This window comes from Coffea eugenioides, unplaced genomic scaffold (assembly GCF_003713205.1).
Source record: "Coffea eugenioides isolate CCC68of unplaced genomic scaffold, Ceug_1.0 ScVebR1_400;HRSCAF=1072, whole genome shotgun sequence".
Lineage (NCBI taxonomy): Eukaryota > Viridiplantae > Streptophyta > Magnoliopsida > Gentianales > Rubiaceae > Coffea > Coffea eugenioides.
Window position 1 is genome coordinate 42327 of NW_020864237.1, and position 17292 is coordinate 59618.

The 17292-nt window shown below is 37.5% G+C and overlaps 1 protein-coding gene across 1 annotated transcript; it reads right to left on the reverse strand.

Moving 5' to 3' along the window:
- Window positions 1–6: 6 nt before the first annotated feature.
- Window positions 7–15865, reverse strand: LOC113758217. The gene is made up of 4 exons (XM_027301166.1): window positions 15656–15865; window positions 11008–11238; window positions 3743–3990; window positions 7–232 (listed from the first exon to the last, which is right to left on the reverse strand). Exons 1-4 carry the CDS (start codon window positions 15863–15865, stop codon window positions 7–9), a joined length of 915 nt encoding a protein of 304 aa, XP_027156967.1.
- Window positions 15866–17292: the final 1427 nt, after the last annotated feature.

Below are 17292 nucleotides of genomic sequence, written 5' to 3' on the forward strand. Positions count from 1 at the left end.
CTCCAACTAAACCATCTCTCTGCTGGCTGAAACACCAGCAAGATAAGAACCAGAAGATTTTGATTTTCCCTTGGCTTTCACATTTTGTTCGTCAATGCCAGCATTTAGTTTAACACAAAGATTCTTCAAATGCAAAAGGTCATCTATAATCCCACCTTCAATGGCCTCTGGATTTGATGGGAAATATTTGTACTTGAAAGCTTTTGCACGAGCACCAATTGTCACACAAAGCCTATAATTTAAAAAATATATATACTAGTAAGAGTGGGCTGTGCCATGCACAGCCAGTGCCCATCGGAATGGATTCATTGGTAGTAATTGATGAAACAATAGCTTTTGTAGTAGTTCTAGTTATATTTTTCATAGGAAATAATAAGTTGCTTTGTTGAATTTATTAATAATTGCATTGTATTGAAGTAAATTCACATTTGTTTCTTTTTGTCTAACTTGTAAATACAAATGTGTATTGTTGGAAAAATATATTAATTTCTATAAACTTTAGAATGTTTTTGGTTTTAATTATGTTGTATTGGTGATAAGTTGTTGAAGGAGAAGCTGCACACCTTTTAATCTCTGTTTTACGAAAATTACTAGGAAGGAAGCTATGAGAACAAATAAAATGAATAAAAGCTTATGAATTTTAATCTACTTTGTCAAATGTAGCCTCTTGATTTATTGTTGTCAAAATTTTCATCTAAAAATGTAGTCAATGATTAGTAAACCACTCCATTGATTCATGATCTAATCTAATGGTGAATGTATGATGAAAGTGCAAAGAACAATTAATCAATTGGTTGAAATTTATACAAAAAACAACCCAACTCTTAGGTAAATGGTAAATATCTAATCATAACAAGTCATTGAAGGAAGTAAAATAGTGGCCTATGATTTATAAATATTGTTTGTACAAGAAGAAAATGGAAACCAGGAATGAGATGTATAAAAGAACGGCCAACAGTTTTGAATTTTACCAAAATAGATGAGTAAGTTGTCTGACCATTGAATGATCTAATGATTACAAAAGAAAATCAACCAACTACTATAAATCTAATGGTCCAAAGTTAAGCAAGCTATCAAAATTCTTTCAAAAAGGAGAAAAACCTCAAATAAATAAAAACCTTAAATTTTGCTTTGTGATTAAATATGGCTTGGCTAAAATAATTCTTAGACTAATTGTTTTATTTTAATTATGGAAAATAGACTGTATACATCTTCCCTAGCGCAATGCTTTATAGTCTTATTCCAAAAAAAAATCGTTTTTTCCACATTCCTTTTTAAATATTTATTAGATATATGATTTATACATCTTAATATTTTTACCACACCGTAAAAATATATGTTTTATCATATTTTTTCCAATAAATTCCAGACAAATAAAAACCTAAAAAATTGCTTTCTAAACGAATAAAGCTCATAACTGGCATATTTGTTTTTATTTTTATGCCATCCGTTAAATTATCTCTTACCCAATTTCTTTGTAATATGAAAAATTTATCAATTTTTGTATCTTTTCTTGCCACTAATCCCAAAGAATAAGGAGAGTGTTTATAAAATTAAATAACATTATAAATTGAAGCAGGTGATGCACTTAAATATTGATACGAATCCGTCCGAAGGTAAGAACTCGTACTCAACCAATCCCTGGATCTAGACGAAGAACGCAAGTTGAAATGCGGAACCTTGACCCTTCTAAAACCACAAGTCACGAACCAAGACAAAGCTCGACCCACAACTTTAGTATTTTTAGCGAACCAAAGATATTGGTAGACGAACGCCACAACCAAGGTGTTTACTTGATTGATAAGTTCGGATTGAATAACTTAAGAAAACTCTCAAGTATTCAAAGGAAGCTCTCTTGGACAAGAGAAAGTGAATAAACTCACAAATTTTATTGTAAAAACTTATTAACTAAAATTATTGGAAAAGACTAGGCTATTTATAGCCTTACAATGACTCAAACCTAAAGTTATTTGGACTTAACGAAACCCTAAAACTAATGACTAGAGTTCGGCTAAAATAAGGACAATGTTGGCCGAATTATTAAGCTTAAAATTAACAACTAAAACAGCGAGATAAATGACAAATAAACCCTTGCTTAACAAGACTACCTAGATGACTAACTAGCTAATCAACTTGCATCCGAATTAATCTTCACCCGACCCTTCAACTTGGAGCAAAGTGTAAAGTGTTGAATCTTCATTGTCCAAGCCTTCTATGATCCTCAAATCATCCCCAACTCGATCTTGAATGGTCCACACAAGAGCTTGAAGTGATTCTCTCAGTTTTCTTGCACGAGCTCTTGTAATTGGACCGCTTGGAACTTATATAATTTGATCACTCGTAACTTGATCATTCTAGATTACTTGTGTCCCTTCATCATTCCCCTCCTCTTGGAGGCAATTTGTCCCCAAATCAAGTTCATCACCTGCATGAAAAGGACTCAAGTCAGTAACATTAAATGTAGCATGTATTCTATACTCACCTGGGAGATCAAGTTTGTAAGCATTGTCATTAATTCGCTCCACCACTTGAAAGGGACCATCGCCCCTTGGAAGGAGTTTATTGCGATTTGGACTGGAAAACGCTCGTGTATCCAAACCCGGTCACCTGGTTCGAATACCAACTTGCGACGTCCTTTGTTTACACTTTGAACATATTGGAGAGTTCGCTTTTCAATGTTAGCTCGAACTTTAGCATGCAAATCTCGCACAAAATCAGCCTTTTTCTTACTATCCAAGTTAAGTCTCTCATGAACAGGTAAAGGAGATAAGTCCAATGGTGTGAGAGGGTTAAAGCCATAAACAATTTCAAAAGGTGAATATTGTGTAGCAGTGTGCATAGTGCAATTATAAGCAAACTCAACATGAGGCAAGCAATCTTCCCAAGTTTTGATGTTCTTTTTAATTATTGCTCGCAACAAAGTAGACAAAGTTCTATTAACTACTTCTATTTGTCCATCAGTTTGTGGGTGACTAGAGGTAGAGAAGAGCTATTTAGTGCCTAGTTTACACCACCGAGTTTTTCAAAAGTAGCTAAGGAACTTTACATCTCTATCAGAAACAATAGTGCGAGGTACTCCATGCAAACGAATTATTTCTTTAAAGAACAAGTCGGCCACATGTTTAGCATCTTCAGTTTTATGACAGGGGATAAAATGTGCCATCTTAGAGAAACAATCAACTACAACATAAATTGAATCCTGACCCTTTCTAGTCCTAGGCAAACCAAGCACAAAATCCATAAACAAGTCAACCCAAGGTTCATGTGGAATGGGTAAGGAAGTGTAAAGACCATAAGGGTTTACCTTGGATTTTGCATGATGACAAGTGATGCACCTTTCTATATGTTGTTCTACATCCCTTTTCATTTGTGGCCAAAAGAAATGCTCTTGGAGAACTGATAATGTCTTAGCAATGCCAAAATGACTCATATGTCCTCCTCCATGTGCCTCATGAACCAATAGTGTACGCATTGAGCTCGTTGGAATGCACAGCTTATCCTTGTAATACAAGAACCCCTGTGCTATGAAATAAGCTCACGAGTGTGTTGTGGCAAAGAAATGAAAATCTCACCAAAAATGGGGTCAGTTGTATAAAGATCCTTAATGAATTCAAAGCCTAGCAACTTAACATTTAATGTAGTGATAAGTGTGTATCTCCTAGAAAGAGTATCAGCTATTACATTAGTCTTACCTATTTTGTACTTGATCACGAATGCAAAGCTATCAATGAAGGCTACCCACCTCGCATGTCGCTTACTCAACTTAGTTTGGGATTTGATGTGTTCGAGCGACTCATGATCAGTATGCAAAATGAACTCTTGAGGTCGCAGGTAGTGTTGCCATGTTTGCAGAGCTCGAATTAAAGCCATCAACTCTTTGTCATAGATTGAATAGTTCAATGAAGCTCCATTCAGCTTTTCACTAAAATAAGCAACTGGACGACCTTCTTGGAGTAGAACAGCCCCAATGCCTATACCAAAAGCATCACACTGAACTTCAAAAGCTTTATCAAAGTTAGATGAACTTAGCACAGGTGCATGTGTGAGTTTGTGTTTAAGTAATTAGAAAGACTTAGCTTGTTCATCTCTCTAGTGAAATGGCACATTTTTCTTGACTATTGATGTAGGTGGTGCAGCAATTGTGACTGCCCCACCTTCCCCTGGGCGTACCCTAGGATTTAGCGGACCGCCTGCCCAACTCTCGCCAGGACTCTGTGAGAACCCGTAATTTTTCCCATTTTCTAGGTTTTATTATCTTTCATGGCTTGTTTTCTGCATTTTCGTGATTAGGAAAAATTCTAGATCTTTTTAAGGAGTAGATATAGTTTTTAGATGATTTTTCTAGTATCGAATAGGTTTTGAGAAATTAAGAGTGTATACCGGACGTGGGACCCACTAGTACGAAAAGTTCGGAAAAATTCGGCCAACTAGGTTAAGTTTTGGATACTGGAATTAATTTACCGGGTGTTAAGAGATAAGTAGAGGTTGCAATTTGGATTGGTGTGAGAGGAAACAAAGTGATAGACTTGCATTAATGGAGGTGACAAGTGTCACCATTGGATTGGTCCTTAAGTAAGACTACTATTCCTTTTCTTACCATTGACCAAATAAATCAAAAAAATAACCAAAAATTCACCATTTTCTCTTCATCTTGGCCGAGCTCCTTGAGCAACAAAAGAAAGAAAACTCTTCAAGATTTTGGCTTCAATCTTGCTTCAATCAACTTACTCAACCATCCAACCTTGATTTTGCTCCATAAAACCACTTAAGGGAGTGATAGTGAAGTGTTGTGTGGAGTTATTTGGAAAGCTAAGAGGACTTGTTGCTCTCTCTCTCTCTTGTTTCTAAGGTGAGTTGTGAAGAACCACTCTCCTCCCTTTATTGATGCTTAAGTCATGCTTAGTGGTAGTATGAGATGCAATATTATGGATTATTTCTTGATTTGTGGTTGAATTGATGAAGTTTTATAATTTTTGGGGATTTTTCTGTTTTAATATGAACATGATTGTGTGGCTATATATGATGATTGGAAATGATGTTTAAGGACTCTATGAGGTGGAAAAAGTGGTTAATTGCAAACTATTTCTGTTTTGGAAGAAATCTTGGAAAATTAGGGTTTATGATGATAACATTCTGCCCGGTTTTTTAGCTCCTAGTTAGAGGCCGAATTGGTCTTGACTTAAAACATAAAAGTTGTAGGAAATGATATTTTAGAGGTGCCTACAAAATTTCAGGTCAATCGGAGTAGTGTAGCTTGAGAAAAGTTGAAATTACCCTTGCTGTTCTGGTTTTACCCGAATTGGAGAATTGCTTCTGTAATTGGTTATTTTAGTTAGGAATGCTTCCGAATTGGTTGTTGAGGCCTTCTGATGAAATGTATCCCTGTTTCTTAGATTTCAGCTGGTTTTGGAATTTCTGGATTTGGACTTGGATAGCCTGATTTATGATGTTTCCGCTAGAATGCGTTCTGTGAATCTGTTTTTGTGATTCTGGTATAGTAGATTGCATTTTTGACCTGGTTACACTCGAAACTGGGTTGAGTGACCTTCTGTAATATTGTAGCCCTATCTCTTAGCTTCGAAACAGTGGGTCTTGGGCCTTCATCCGATAATCGTAGTGTCTTTGGTGCCATTACCGTAAAATGAGGTCAAAAACTATTTTTTTCAGGGTTAAAGCTAGTTTCATTTCCGGATTTTCTGGTTTCCCCTAATGCTTGTATATGCTTATGGAACCCTATTGGGGTCGTATTTGGCATTGGTTTATGACTCGTTATCGAGTCTCATTGTACTTGTTTGCATGTTTTAGGGCGTGACGGTGGTTCACGACGTTCTTTTGACGGTAGTGCATGAAACACCATTTGCAAGCTTGGTGAGTGTACTACTCACTTATGTGTTACTATATAGCTTTGATACTTGAACTTGATGAGTTGAATGTTAATTGATTGAAGTGAGAGCGTACTTTATCACTCTCACTTATTGTTTCTCTTGTTATTGGAATGTTACATGAAATGAAAGTACTTGATTTGGTGTCGATTGGACGAGTATCCAACGACTACAATTGTTATCTTTGAGCTCAACCCCATTGGTAGTTGATTGAATCGAGCCGGCGAGGGCTTGGTCGTGCCAATTAATGATCCTTGGGGAAAGTGTTATATGGAATCTTGTAGTATGAGAGACTCTCGATTCCGGTATACTCGAGTAATACCACAGTGCAAGTGTTTGGAGTTCGGGCCCGGTAGGGGGATGTTAGGTGGATGGAATGGAAGTAAAGTGGAGTCTACGGTTGGTTACTTTTGAATATTGACGGAGAGTCAATGAGATCCGATCAAGAATGCAAACGAGGAAAAGGGCTCTTGAGAGCCACCCGTATCCTTTTATCCTCAATCTTGACGTGTGCCTTGGCTTACTTTTGATGAATTGAAATGAAAAGCTTTATGCCTATGTGAACTTTGTTGCTTGGGTAGTATTCTCACTGGGCAATTAGCTCACTCTATTCCTTTTGTTTTCCTTACAGGAAAATAACTACTTTTGGACTGCAATTGATAATTGGTTGCCGAAATGAGCTAGTTGGACATATCTTTTGTATAGCTCATTTATTGAAACCCTAAATGTACTTTTGGGTCTGTTTCTCTTTTGATTGGGCAAACCATACATGTATCCACTTTTGAATACTTTTGTATGCAACTTTGGATTGTAAATACTAAAGTTCAAGATGTGAACGTTTGTTTGGTTTTTGGTTGGGTTCTGACGGGTCGGTTACTATTCATGGCCGACTCCGGATTTCATTTTTTTTATTTTTATTTTGGGTTATTTTGCCATTTTGACTTGTTTACGCGCGTTTGTAAGTTCCAGAACGCAATAGATCGCTCTAACTGCACCGTTAGTCCTGGCGAGAGTTGGACAGGCAGTCCGCTAACCCCTTTGGTTCGCCTTAGGAGAAGGTGGGGCTGTCACAGACTCACTCACTCACATCAAATAAACTAAGATGCAATCTCAATAATACACGAAATAATATTTCCCAAGTTTGGAACATACGAATACATTCATTTCTATCTCAGCCATCCATAAAGTCCCAAATACACCAAAAGATTTACATTCAACCTTAATCGAGCGACTAGTGTGAGTACAATTACAAAAGTCAAAACAACTAGACTACGCTAGTTTGTTCACGTCTCACGCCTCGCTTGTACCCCCTGTAAGGAAAACAAATGACGTGGAATGAGCTAAAAGCCCAGTGAGGTTTCAGATAGCAAGTTGACCATTATTTAAATGTGCAAGTATCACGTAGTAGAGTGATGAGCATGAAAAGTTCATAAAAGTGAGCAATAACACTTCAAGTAGAAAATCTCAAAATGAGCGAGTGTAAAGTTTTTCTTTTAAAACGAAACAATAACACGATAAGTACTAATCATTCCAAAGTATAAGGATACGGATGGCTCTCAGGAGCCAAAATTTCCATTTGCATCACCAGAGCTTGATCAAGTAATAGTTGACACTCCATCAACTTTCAAGTAAGTAACCAATCCAGTAGAGCACCACTTAAACTACTCTCCGTCCACCATCCAAACCCCCTACTGAACCCAAAATCCTCAATAAACACTGGTGGTAATACTCGAGTATACCAATTAGTCGAGGAGATATCACTCCACTCGACAAAACAAAAGACCCAGGGTTCGTTACCCAATCGACCAAGCCCTTGCCGGCTCGACTCGAGTAACTCGCCACAGGGTTTCTGGAATTCCAGGAAGTGCGCACCATATACACAAATATATCAAATCCATTGCAACAATAAACACGTATATCTCATATTAGGGCAAGTACGATAAAGTACACTCTTGCCCGATCAAACAAATGACATATCATTAAATCACATTGGTCAAGTATTGAAAACAAGTGTCCAGTTCAATCAGGTATTTGGAAGCACTCACCAAAGGTCTAGTGCATCTCAAAAGTCACGTTCAGGTCCAACTCCTTGGTTGGAGTCCAAATCTGCGATAAAATATCATTTGCGAATGTAAAACGCTCTAGAATTCGAAACATAGGAGTTTCGCTTGAAGAAAATCAAGGAAATACAATTCGCTTAAGTAATATTCACGATACTTATCAAATTCCGAAAAATTCATGCTCACTCTTAAACCTTTGAAACTTTGAAATAGTTACACTTGAAATACCATTTGAGTCGAAGAAATGGAGAAAACGTATTTCTATGAGTCGTATGCATCTCAAAAGTCACGTTCAGGTCCAACTCCTTGGTTGGAGTCCAAATCTGCGATAAAATATCATTTGCGAATGTAAAACGCTCTAGAATTCGAAACATAGGAGTTTCGCTTCAAGAAAATCAAGGAAATACAATTCGCTTAAGTAATATTCATGATACTTATCAAATTCCAAAAAATTCATGCTCGCTCTTAAACCTTTGAAACTTTGAAACAATTACACTTGAAATACCATTTGAGTCAAAGAAATGGAGAAAACGTATTTCTATGAGTCGTAAATTTCATTTTCCCAAGGGTACAAGGTCGGCCAAGTTCTAACTTATATATCTCGATAAAAGAAGATGCAAATATTCTAGATAGTTCAAGTGGTATTCGCTCTTAAGCCTTACTCGTGTCGCAAGTATATCTACCTAGCCCTCAAGCGTAAATTTGGGCAGCACGCCTTTGTATTTACCTATTTTTCAGCCATTTATGGCTTCATTCTTTTCCTCAATCAACCCCACAGTTACATACAAAATAATCTCATTTCAATAGCCGTTCAATAGGCTCAAAGTCATACAAGTACAAAATCAAGCTAAGGACATGTGCGGAAATGAAGTTTAGCACAAGACAGATTTGACGTTGTTTTGCGTAACGGACACAACCGCAGCTACGCTTATTGGATTGAGGTGAAATTTATACCGTTTCGAAGCTAAGGCAGAGAGCTATAACTTTTATGAAGACCACCTATTCCAGTTCGTAGTGTATCTAGGTCAAAATTTGAAATTACTGAACCAGAATCGCACAAACAGGTCAGTTAACAACACTATGTTTAAATAACAATAACTCAGACTACCGAAGTACAATTGAGGTGATTCCAGGGGCGCTGGAAATCTAAGACATAGCACTACAACTTTCGTGTTTTGGCTAAATGCTAATTCGGTACGCATCAGGGTGAACAGGCACGGTCAAATTTGTGAAATGTCAAAACTGTCCCTAAAGTTCTCCCTATGGCAGTCAGGGGTATTTTTATCTTTTCACATACTACAGTACTCAGATTGAGCTGAAATTTTGTAGGAAACTATAAAATATCATTCTATACAACTTTCATGTTTTATGCTAAGCCTAATTCGGCCTCTATCATAGGCAAACAGAAACAGGCAGAACTGAAAACAAGATTTCCTGAAATCTGGACTTTGGGGTTTAAAAGGGAAATCTCTTCATTTCTTGCTTAAATCACTACCACAACCTCTTATACAAGCTTACATACATCATAAAACATCCATACAACAAGTATGAGAAGGAAATCATTCAAACCCTAACTCAAGTGCATCACCCCAATCATCCAAATTCTCTTGATTTAAGCATCACAATCACAAATACAAGTTACTAAACAACTCCAACATGATTAAGGGAAAAAAGAAAAGAGTGGTCAGACCATTTTACCTCAAAACTAGAGCTTGCTAGTGTTCTCCTTCACTTCCCCTTGAAATTTTTAATTCCCTAAGCTTCCCAAGCTTCCAATTTACAAGTTAATCGGTTTAGAATCTTGTTTTTTTTTTTTTCACTCAAATGGTGCAAATCAAGATGAAATGAAGTTGTTTTTCTCTTGCTCACTCTCTCTCTCTTGTTCACGGCTAGGAGGAGGAAAATGAGGGCAATTTGTGTGTTTTTTGATGATAAATATGGAGGAAAATTGGTTGGTCAATACTTAAGGGATGGTTGCCACTTGTCGCAACCAAAATCCATCTCAAAATTTTTTCTTTTCCTTGCATTTTTTGGTCAAATATTTCGGCTAAGAGGGTTGAGGATGAGGGAGATATTTTGCACCAATATCAATGATATTTTATGGTGAGGAAGGTGTTGGTCAAGTGATGTGTCCAATCGGTAGTGAACGATACCCGTCGGTTCGAGCCAATTTTTCTTAAATCGCGTATACTAGGGTTTTAACTTATAATTCACTAACTTATTATTATTACTTCTAATCACACATTATTTTCTCATCTAAAAGTCACTCTTACTCACCAAATTTAGTACACACTCTGCACCGATTACTCACATTATGGAAAGACGTAAAAACCCTAATTTATTGTAACGATGAAGGTAAAAAGGGAACCCTTGTTTTTATGATTATTTGTAACTATTGGGGTAGTGAATATATATTAAAGTCATTGTAAAGTAATAAATTTGAATAAATTCCAAATTAAAAGGAATTTTAAGAAAAATATAAAGAATTTTACGGGTCCTCACAGCAATTGTGCTAAAATTCTTGACGAAGCATTGGTAGAAGCTTGCCAAGCCATGAAAACTTCTTACCTCACTTACATTAGTAGGTGTTGGCCATTCACTTATAGCCTTCACTTTTGCTTGATCAACTTGTATACCCTGTTCACTCACAACATAGCCTAAAAATACAAGTTGATTAGTGCAAAAAGTGCACTTCTTAAGGTTAGCGTAGAGGCTTTCCTTTCGAAGTACATCCAAAACTGTTTGCAAGTGTATCACTTGCTCATCTAAACTCTTGCTAAATATTAAGATATCATCAAGGTAAACTACCACAAATTTACCAATGAAGGGATGCAAAACATGGTTAATTAGTCTCATAAAAGTACTAGGTGTATTAGTTACGCCGAAAGGCATGACCAACCACTCATATAGCCCTTGTTTAGTTTTAAAAGCAATTTTCCATTCATCCCCTTCTTTCATGCAAATTTGGTGGTAACCACTTTTCAAATCAATCTAGTGAAAATGATAGCACCATGTAATTCATCAAGCATGTCATCCAATCGAGGTATGGGATGGCGATACTTTACCGTTATGGCTTTAATTGCTCTACAATCAGTGCACATCCTCCATCCTCCATCTTTCTTAGGCATTAGTTGGACAGGTACTGCACAAGGACTTAAACTCTCATGAATCCATCCTTTGCCAAGTAGCTCCTCTACTTGCTTTTGTTGTTCCTTGGTTTCCTCAGGATTAGTCCTATATGACGCCTTATTTGGCAATGAAGCTCTAGGAATGAAATCAAATTGATGTTCAATTCTCTTAAAGGGGCCAAACCATTAGGTATATCTTCAGGAAACACATTTTGATATTCCTGCAAAAGGTTAGTGACAATACTAGGCAAGGAAGCATCAAGTTCATTAGTGAGCAAAGCTTCTTTACAAATTAAGATAAGCAAAATCTGGTTAGAATGTAAAGCTTGTCTCACATCTTTAACCCTAGCAAGCATGCTGGTTTTCCTTTCTTTCTTTAACTCAATGGACAAACTAGTGTCCCAATTTTCCCTTGGGTTTGTCTCGGCCACTGCCCCATCTTTCCTCTTTGAGTTTTTCCTTTTATTAGCAGCATGCATGTCATACTCTTTTTGTAAGCTAACTTGATCCTCATGCACTTGTTGAGGTGTAAGAGGTGCAAGTGTGATCTTTTTACCACTATGTAAGAAAGAGTGTTTATTTAAAAGCCCATCAAAAGTGATTCTTTTATCAAATTGCCAAGGACGACCCAAAATAATATGTGCAGCTTGCATTGGTACCACATCACACATAATATCATCCTCATATCGACCAATGCGAAAAGTAACTAAAATTGCTTATGAACACATATCTCACCGCTGTTATTCAACCATTGAAGTTTGTAGGGTCGATGGTGCTCACTAGTTGGTAAGTTTAGTCTCTCCACCATTAATGCACTAGCAATATTAGTGAAACTCCCAGGATCAATCACCAAGCTACAAACTTTGTTGTTCACATGGCACCTTGAGTAAAAGATGTTCTCACGTTGAAGTTAGCTTGAGTAGCTAGTGCTCGCCTTGTAAAGACTCACAAAAAAAAAAAAAAAAATTAACTTAAACTCCAAATTCTAGCTCATGTAATTATTTATTTGGCCAAATGCTCCGATTATTATTTTCTAACCTTTTTAGACCTAATTAAACGTATCCATAGCTTAGTTATATTTTTAAAAGTGACTCGTTTCGAAATTTAATTCCTGAAGGCTCGTTAAGTGAAAATAGTAAATACGCGTTTTTACGCACGCGAGTAATTGAGGAACCTTAGGCCATTATTTTGGGGCTATTAAGAGTGAATAATAATAATATGAATGCAAGTGCATTAGAGGTTTAGTGCACTAGTGCAATAAACTCGCGAGGAATCGAGCCCGAAACGCACGCGGACGTGCACTACTTTAGTGGACAGCTTTGAGTACAATTGAGCCACACGTATAAGCTTACCATTAGAAGCTCATATCATCAGCATTTCCTTCCTCTCCTACGCACAAACAGCCGAGCAGCCAAGGGAGAGCTAGACCAGAAAATTCCTCCACCCTTTCTCCTCAATTCCTTGCTCAATTCCCTCCAAATTTTACATGCAACCCTCAAATCACTTGGTGATCAAGATAAGCTAGGAAAGGAGCTGCCTCTCACGGTTTTTCTCCAGCTCAAAGTGACCGAAAATTTCTGTCTTGGCTCTCTAAGGAAGTAAGTAATGATCAACCACTTAATTCTTGTTTTATGGAAGATAGATTTCACTCATGAGCTCTTGGGTTCTCATGGGCAGCTTTAAATTGTTGGAAAATTGGTGAGTGGGCTCTATGAAATCCCACAATGACTTGGATTATCTGATTAGCTAGGATTGGATGCTGATTGTGTTGATTAAGTGCTAATTTAGTAGAGTTAAGTGGCAAAAATGAAAAGGAAGTCAAATGAGGAGTTGCATGTGAAGATGCCGTTTCTGCCCTACTATTTTCGTGCATTTTAGTGTATTTTCTTGAAGTCCAATTGACTTGTTTCTGATGAAAATGTGAAATATAGGTTGTGTTTAAAGTTTCCTCAAAATTTTACGTGATTTGGGTGAGTGCATGTTGAATTTTAGAATCTGCCAAAACTGGGAAATGATTCCCGTCACTACTGGACAGCCATCTTGTTCGGCTATAATTCATTGCTCCGATGTCGGAATCGAGTACCATTTGTGGCACTGGAAACTAGACATTCCCAGATTTCATTTGGTATAAAATGTAACTCCTAATTCCACCCGAGTACCCTGTACCAACCGTTTAAAGATGACTGTCCTGTTTCTCTGTTTTCCTGGAACGAAGTTCAGAAGCTACAACGTGAGGCTCGAATTTGAGCTAGTTGTGTGCTGAATTTCAGAATGATTTCTTCTGTGAAATTATAGCCTTATGAATGTATTTTCCAACGCCACCAACCATGTCAATTCCGAGTTGAATTGAGTGATTTTGATTAAAATACGAAACCTGCCCTGTCCTTGAAAACCCTAAATTTTGAGCAGAATTGATGTTAGACTTGGTATGGACTTGCTAATTGAGTTTCTTGGGGTTAAAACACTTACCAAATGTACCATGAATGTTTTTTAGGCCTTTATTACACAAATGAACCATGTTTGAAGGATTTTCCTTGGCCAAATGTTTGGAATGGAAAACAAAAAGCTCAAGACAGCTTTGCCTTAGGATTTCTCGAAATTTGGTTGTTTGGTTGACTACCTTTCCGGAGCTATTTCTCCATGAAATTTGGTAGAGGGACCACCCTTATATGGTAGTATTATACTGCTAATTATGGTGTTATTCCGAGATCGTTTCATGGATCAAATAAATTACCAAAGTTCATGACTTGAGTTTGAAAAAAAAATCCATGTTTCACAAGGAAATTTTGGTAACTTTGAGTTGCCATATCTTAATACTCAAAACTCCATTTCTCGTTCCGCTTGTTTTGTTGTAAACTTGGATTGCAACTCTAAAAGATTTCCAAATTTCAAAAGCTAGTTCCAATCAAGTGAATTTTGCCGAATTTTCAAAGTTGGCCAAAAACCAACCAAAATCTGCCTTAGGAACCAAAACAGAGACTTTGAGCTTATTTTTGAATGTTTTCCATTTGGAATCTTAGAAAAGTATATTCTAGGAACTTTTAGTACCTTGGAAGAGGTTTCCAACGGTACCAAGTTTTCCAATTTTTGACTTGTAAAACGTGAGATATGATTTTTCAAATGTATCGTATCAAAACAGAAATTTTCCGAATTCCAAGGAAATGGAGTTTTCAAGTACTCCTTAACCCTTCGATATTACTTGAACGATTTATACTTGATTTCCAAGATGAAAACTAAATTTCTCTTGTACTTTGAAACCCCACTTGAGAGCCTCGATTTAGGATAATTTAGGCTCGTTTCACTAGAATTTCTAAGATTATACTTTGGTACGATCTTCTTTAACAGTAGGGGTTTGTGAATGATAGTCTATTAATTATTTGCTCAGGCGCACACGAGGACCTTCAAGAGGATCCCACAGTGAACGCCTAAAGCTCCGAGGGACATTTCTTCCTCATTACTTATATTGGTGAGTGTCAAGTGCATGTTTACTTGCACTTCGCTTGAGATTTGTTGCCTACATGAACTCTACTTGAACCTGTTGTTATTTGAACTGTACTTGTTGGGGAAAGTGTGTATTTTACCGCACTTTATCTTCTTTACTTGGACCAATACATGACTTGCTACATGAATTACATGAAACTGCTGGATTTTACATGTACATGACTTAAAGTCGAATGCAGAGAAAATCTCATCGACTAAAACTTGATTTGTTTCTGAAAACCTGACTTGTGGGGACGCCCAAAACCCAATGGTTATACCTCGTAATCTCGCAGCCAATCGTGAGGTTTTGGTCGGGAGAACTTGGTAAATCTTGGGACCTGAAGCTTGATCTTTTGAGATCTTGCTTGGCATACTGGTATAGTATCGCCTTTATATGCCTGTTGGTTACGGATCCGAGGGGGTGAAATGATGGATGGAGGGAAGTAAGTGGAGAACTACGGATTGGAAATACCAACCCGGTTGACGGAGAGTCATCGCGGGAAGGTATACGAATGACCCTGGCAATGCAAGTGGAACTTAGCTCTTGAGAGCTACCATATCCTTGAATTATTTTTGTTTGGGCTTGTTATTTGACCGATTAATTGGGCTTGTTATTTGACCGATTAATTGGGCTTGTTATTTGGACTATGTGATTGCATGTGTGTCCTTGGCCTCACGAGCGTTTTGCTCACCCTGTAGAATTGTTTTCCTTAACAGGATTTGGCATGGAATGGTACTTGGAGGAACTCTTGTGATACACTTCTGGCTTAGGGTTTTAATATATTTTGGGCTAGACCTCTTACTGGTTGTACTTCGGAAACATAATACGTGGTTTGGATATTTGATGTACCCGGATGTAGTATATTTTGGGTATTGATGTACCTTTTGAAAATTTAATATAATGATTGGATAAGCGTTATGTATATTGTTAAGTTTGGAAGTTTTCCGCACTTTCTTACTTATCTAGTGTTGTTGAATGATTTTGCTTTAAGCTTGAATGGAAACCACTTAAGTCCTGGTGAGAGCTGGGCAGACGTCCCGTGAATACCCTCTGGTTCGCCTTAGGGAGAAGTGGGGGCGTCACACGCCTTGCTACTAAACCTACTTTATCACTGGTTGGGATCTCCTCAATCTCATTATCATCCTCAACCAATGAAGGCATGTCATTGTACTCTTCCTCCTCATCGTCAATGATGATGTCTCCATTTGGCAATACGAGCATAGCTCTTTGATTTGGACATTGATTTGTAATGTGTCCAACTCTTTGACATCGCCAACACTTAGTGTCACGATTTCTAGGTTTTGAAGCTTCCATTGCTGATTTCGAAGCTCCCCTAGATTCGGTCTTAGGAGCACTTGGCCGAGAGGTTGAGAAAACCTCTTGTTTTGGCTTCAAATTGGCCGTGGAGCTTGCGATCTTATCTTCCCTCCTTGGCTGGAAATTTCATTGATTTGGACTGAAATAGGAGATGTAATTTCTGGTTGTACCCCTCCTCTTGAGCCTTCGCTCAATCTTGATTGCTTTCTCCACCATGTCTTCCAACTCAACATAATATTGCAATTCAAGTTGGTTAGCAATTGCCGGCCTCAAACCATTGAGAAAGCGGGTAGCTTCCCTATCCTCTCAAATGTCAGCTCTGAACATAGAGATTTCCATGTCTTTGTAATAGTCCTTGACTGAGCGATTGCCTTGTGATAAGGTTTGAAGCTTTTGGTACAAGTCTCTATGGTAGTGACTTGGTACATATCACTTCTTCATGAGGCGTTTGAGCTCAGTCCCAGTGGTTATAGATGATTCACCACATCTCCTTCTACTTGTAACCACTTGATCCCACCAAACTATAGCATAGTCGGAGAATTCTACCACAGCTAGCCTCAACTTTTGCTCATCCGTGTAGTTGTTGCAATTAAAAACAAGTTCCACCCATCTCTCCCATTCAAGATACGCGTCCGGATCTGATTTCCCTTGAAATAGTGGAATTTACATTTTAATTCCATTGATTGCATCACCAATAGGCTTGGTGTTCCTCCTTGGCTTCCTTGGTTAAAGTCCCTCAAGCTCCGTGTCCGTATTTGAATCACTAGATTCATTTATGGATTGTTTCTTCCTTGATTTCTTAGCGGAATCCAAGTGATCAATCCTCTCATGGATGGACTCAAACCTTTGGTTGAACCTCCTTTGTATGTTGGTCCACCTAGCATCCATTTTAAGGGCTAATTGAGTAATGGTAAGATCATTTTCATTAGTCATGGTTTAAACCTGCAAAACTCAACAAACGTTAGTAAAAAATGCCTCACTCACTCCCTTCGTGTTTCTCTCACCCTCGTGTATCACTCAAGTGTTTAAAACACTCTAATTTTTTCACCAATCACTTCTCAAGTCACTTTTTTTTATCAATATATTTTTTTCTTTTATTAAAAAGGAAGAGCAAACACTTCTCAAGTCACTTGATTGCTTCTCTTGAAGAAATCAGAATTTTCTCAAAGAAATTCAATCAAACTCTCACCAAGTTTACACAAGATGGTGGCGATTGAGGCTGAGATGTTTTGAAGTTAAATGGACTGATAAGGACTCAAAAATACGTGAATTATAAGCTGGAAAATTACAGGTCGCTGCCCTTAAGGATTACTCCAAGATTAGGAAGGTATTGACTTGACTCTTGACCCAAATTTGGAAACTAATGACTAAGTGTAAACCAAGACTGATTTGGACTTGTTTGTGGAACCTTTAGACTTGAAATA

Excerpts from the sequence above, each read along its gene's own strand:
- LOC113758217 (XM_027301166.1), bottom strand. The coding sequence starts at position 15,865 with ATGGAAGCTTCAAAACCTAGAAATCGTGACACTAAGTGTTGGCGATGT. Across the intron at positions 11,239-15,655 it reads AGATCCCAACCAGTGATAAA|AGAATTGAACATCAATTTGA; the intron begins GTAGGTTTAGTA and ends GGCCCCTTTAAG. Across the intron at positions 3,991-11,007 it reads GAGCAATTAAAGCCATAACG|TGTGATGCTTTTGGTATAGG; the intron begins GTAAAGTATCGC and ends TTTGAAGTTCAG.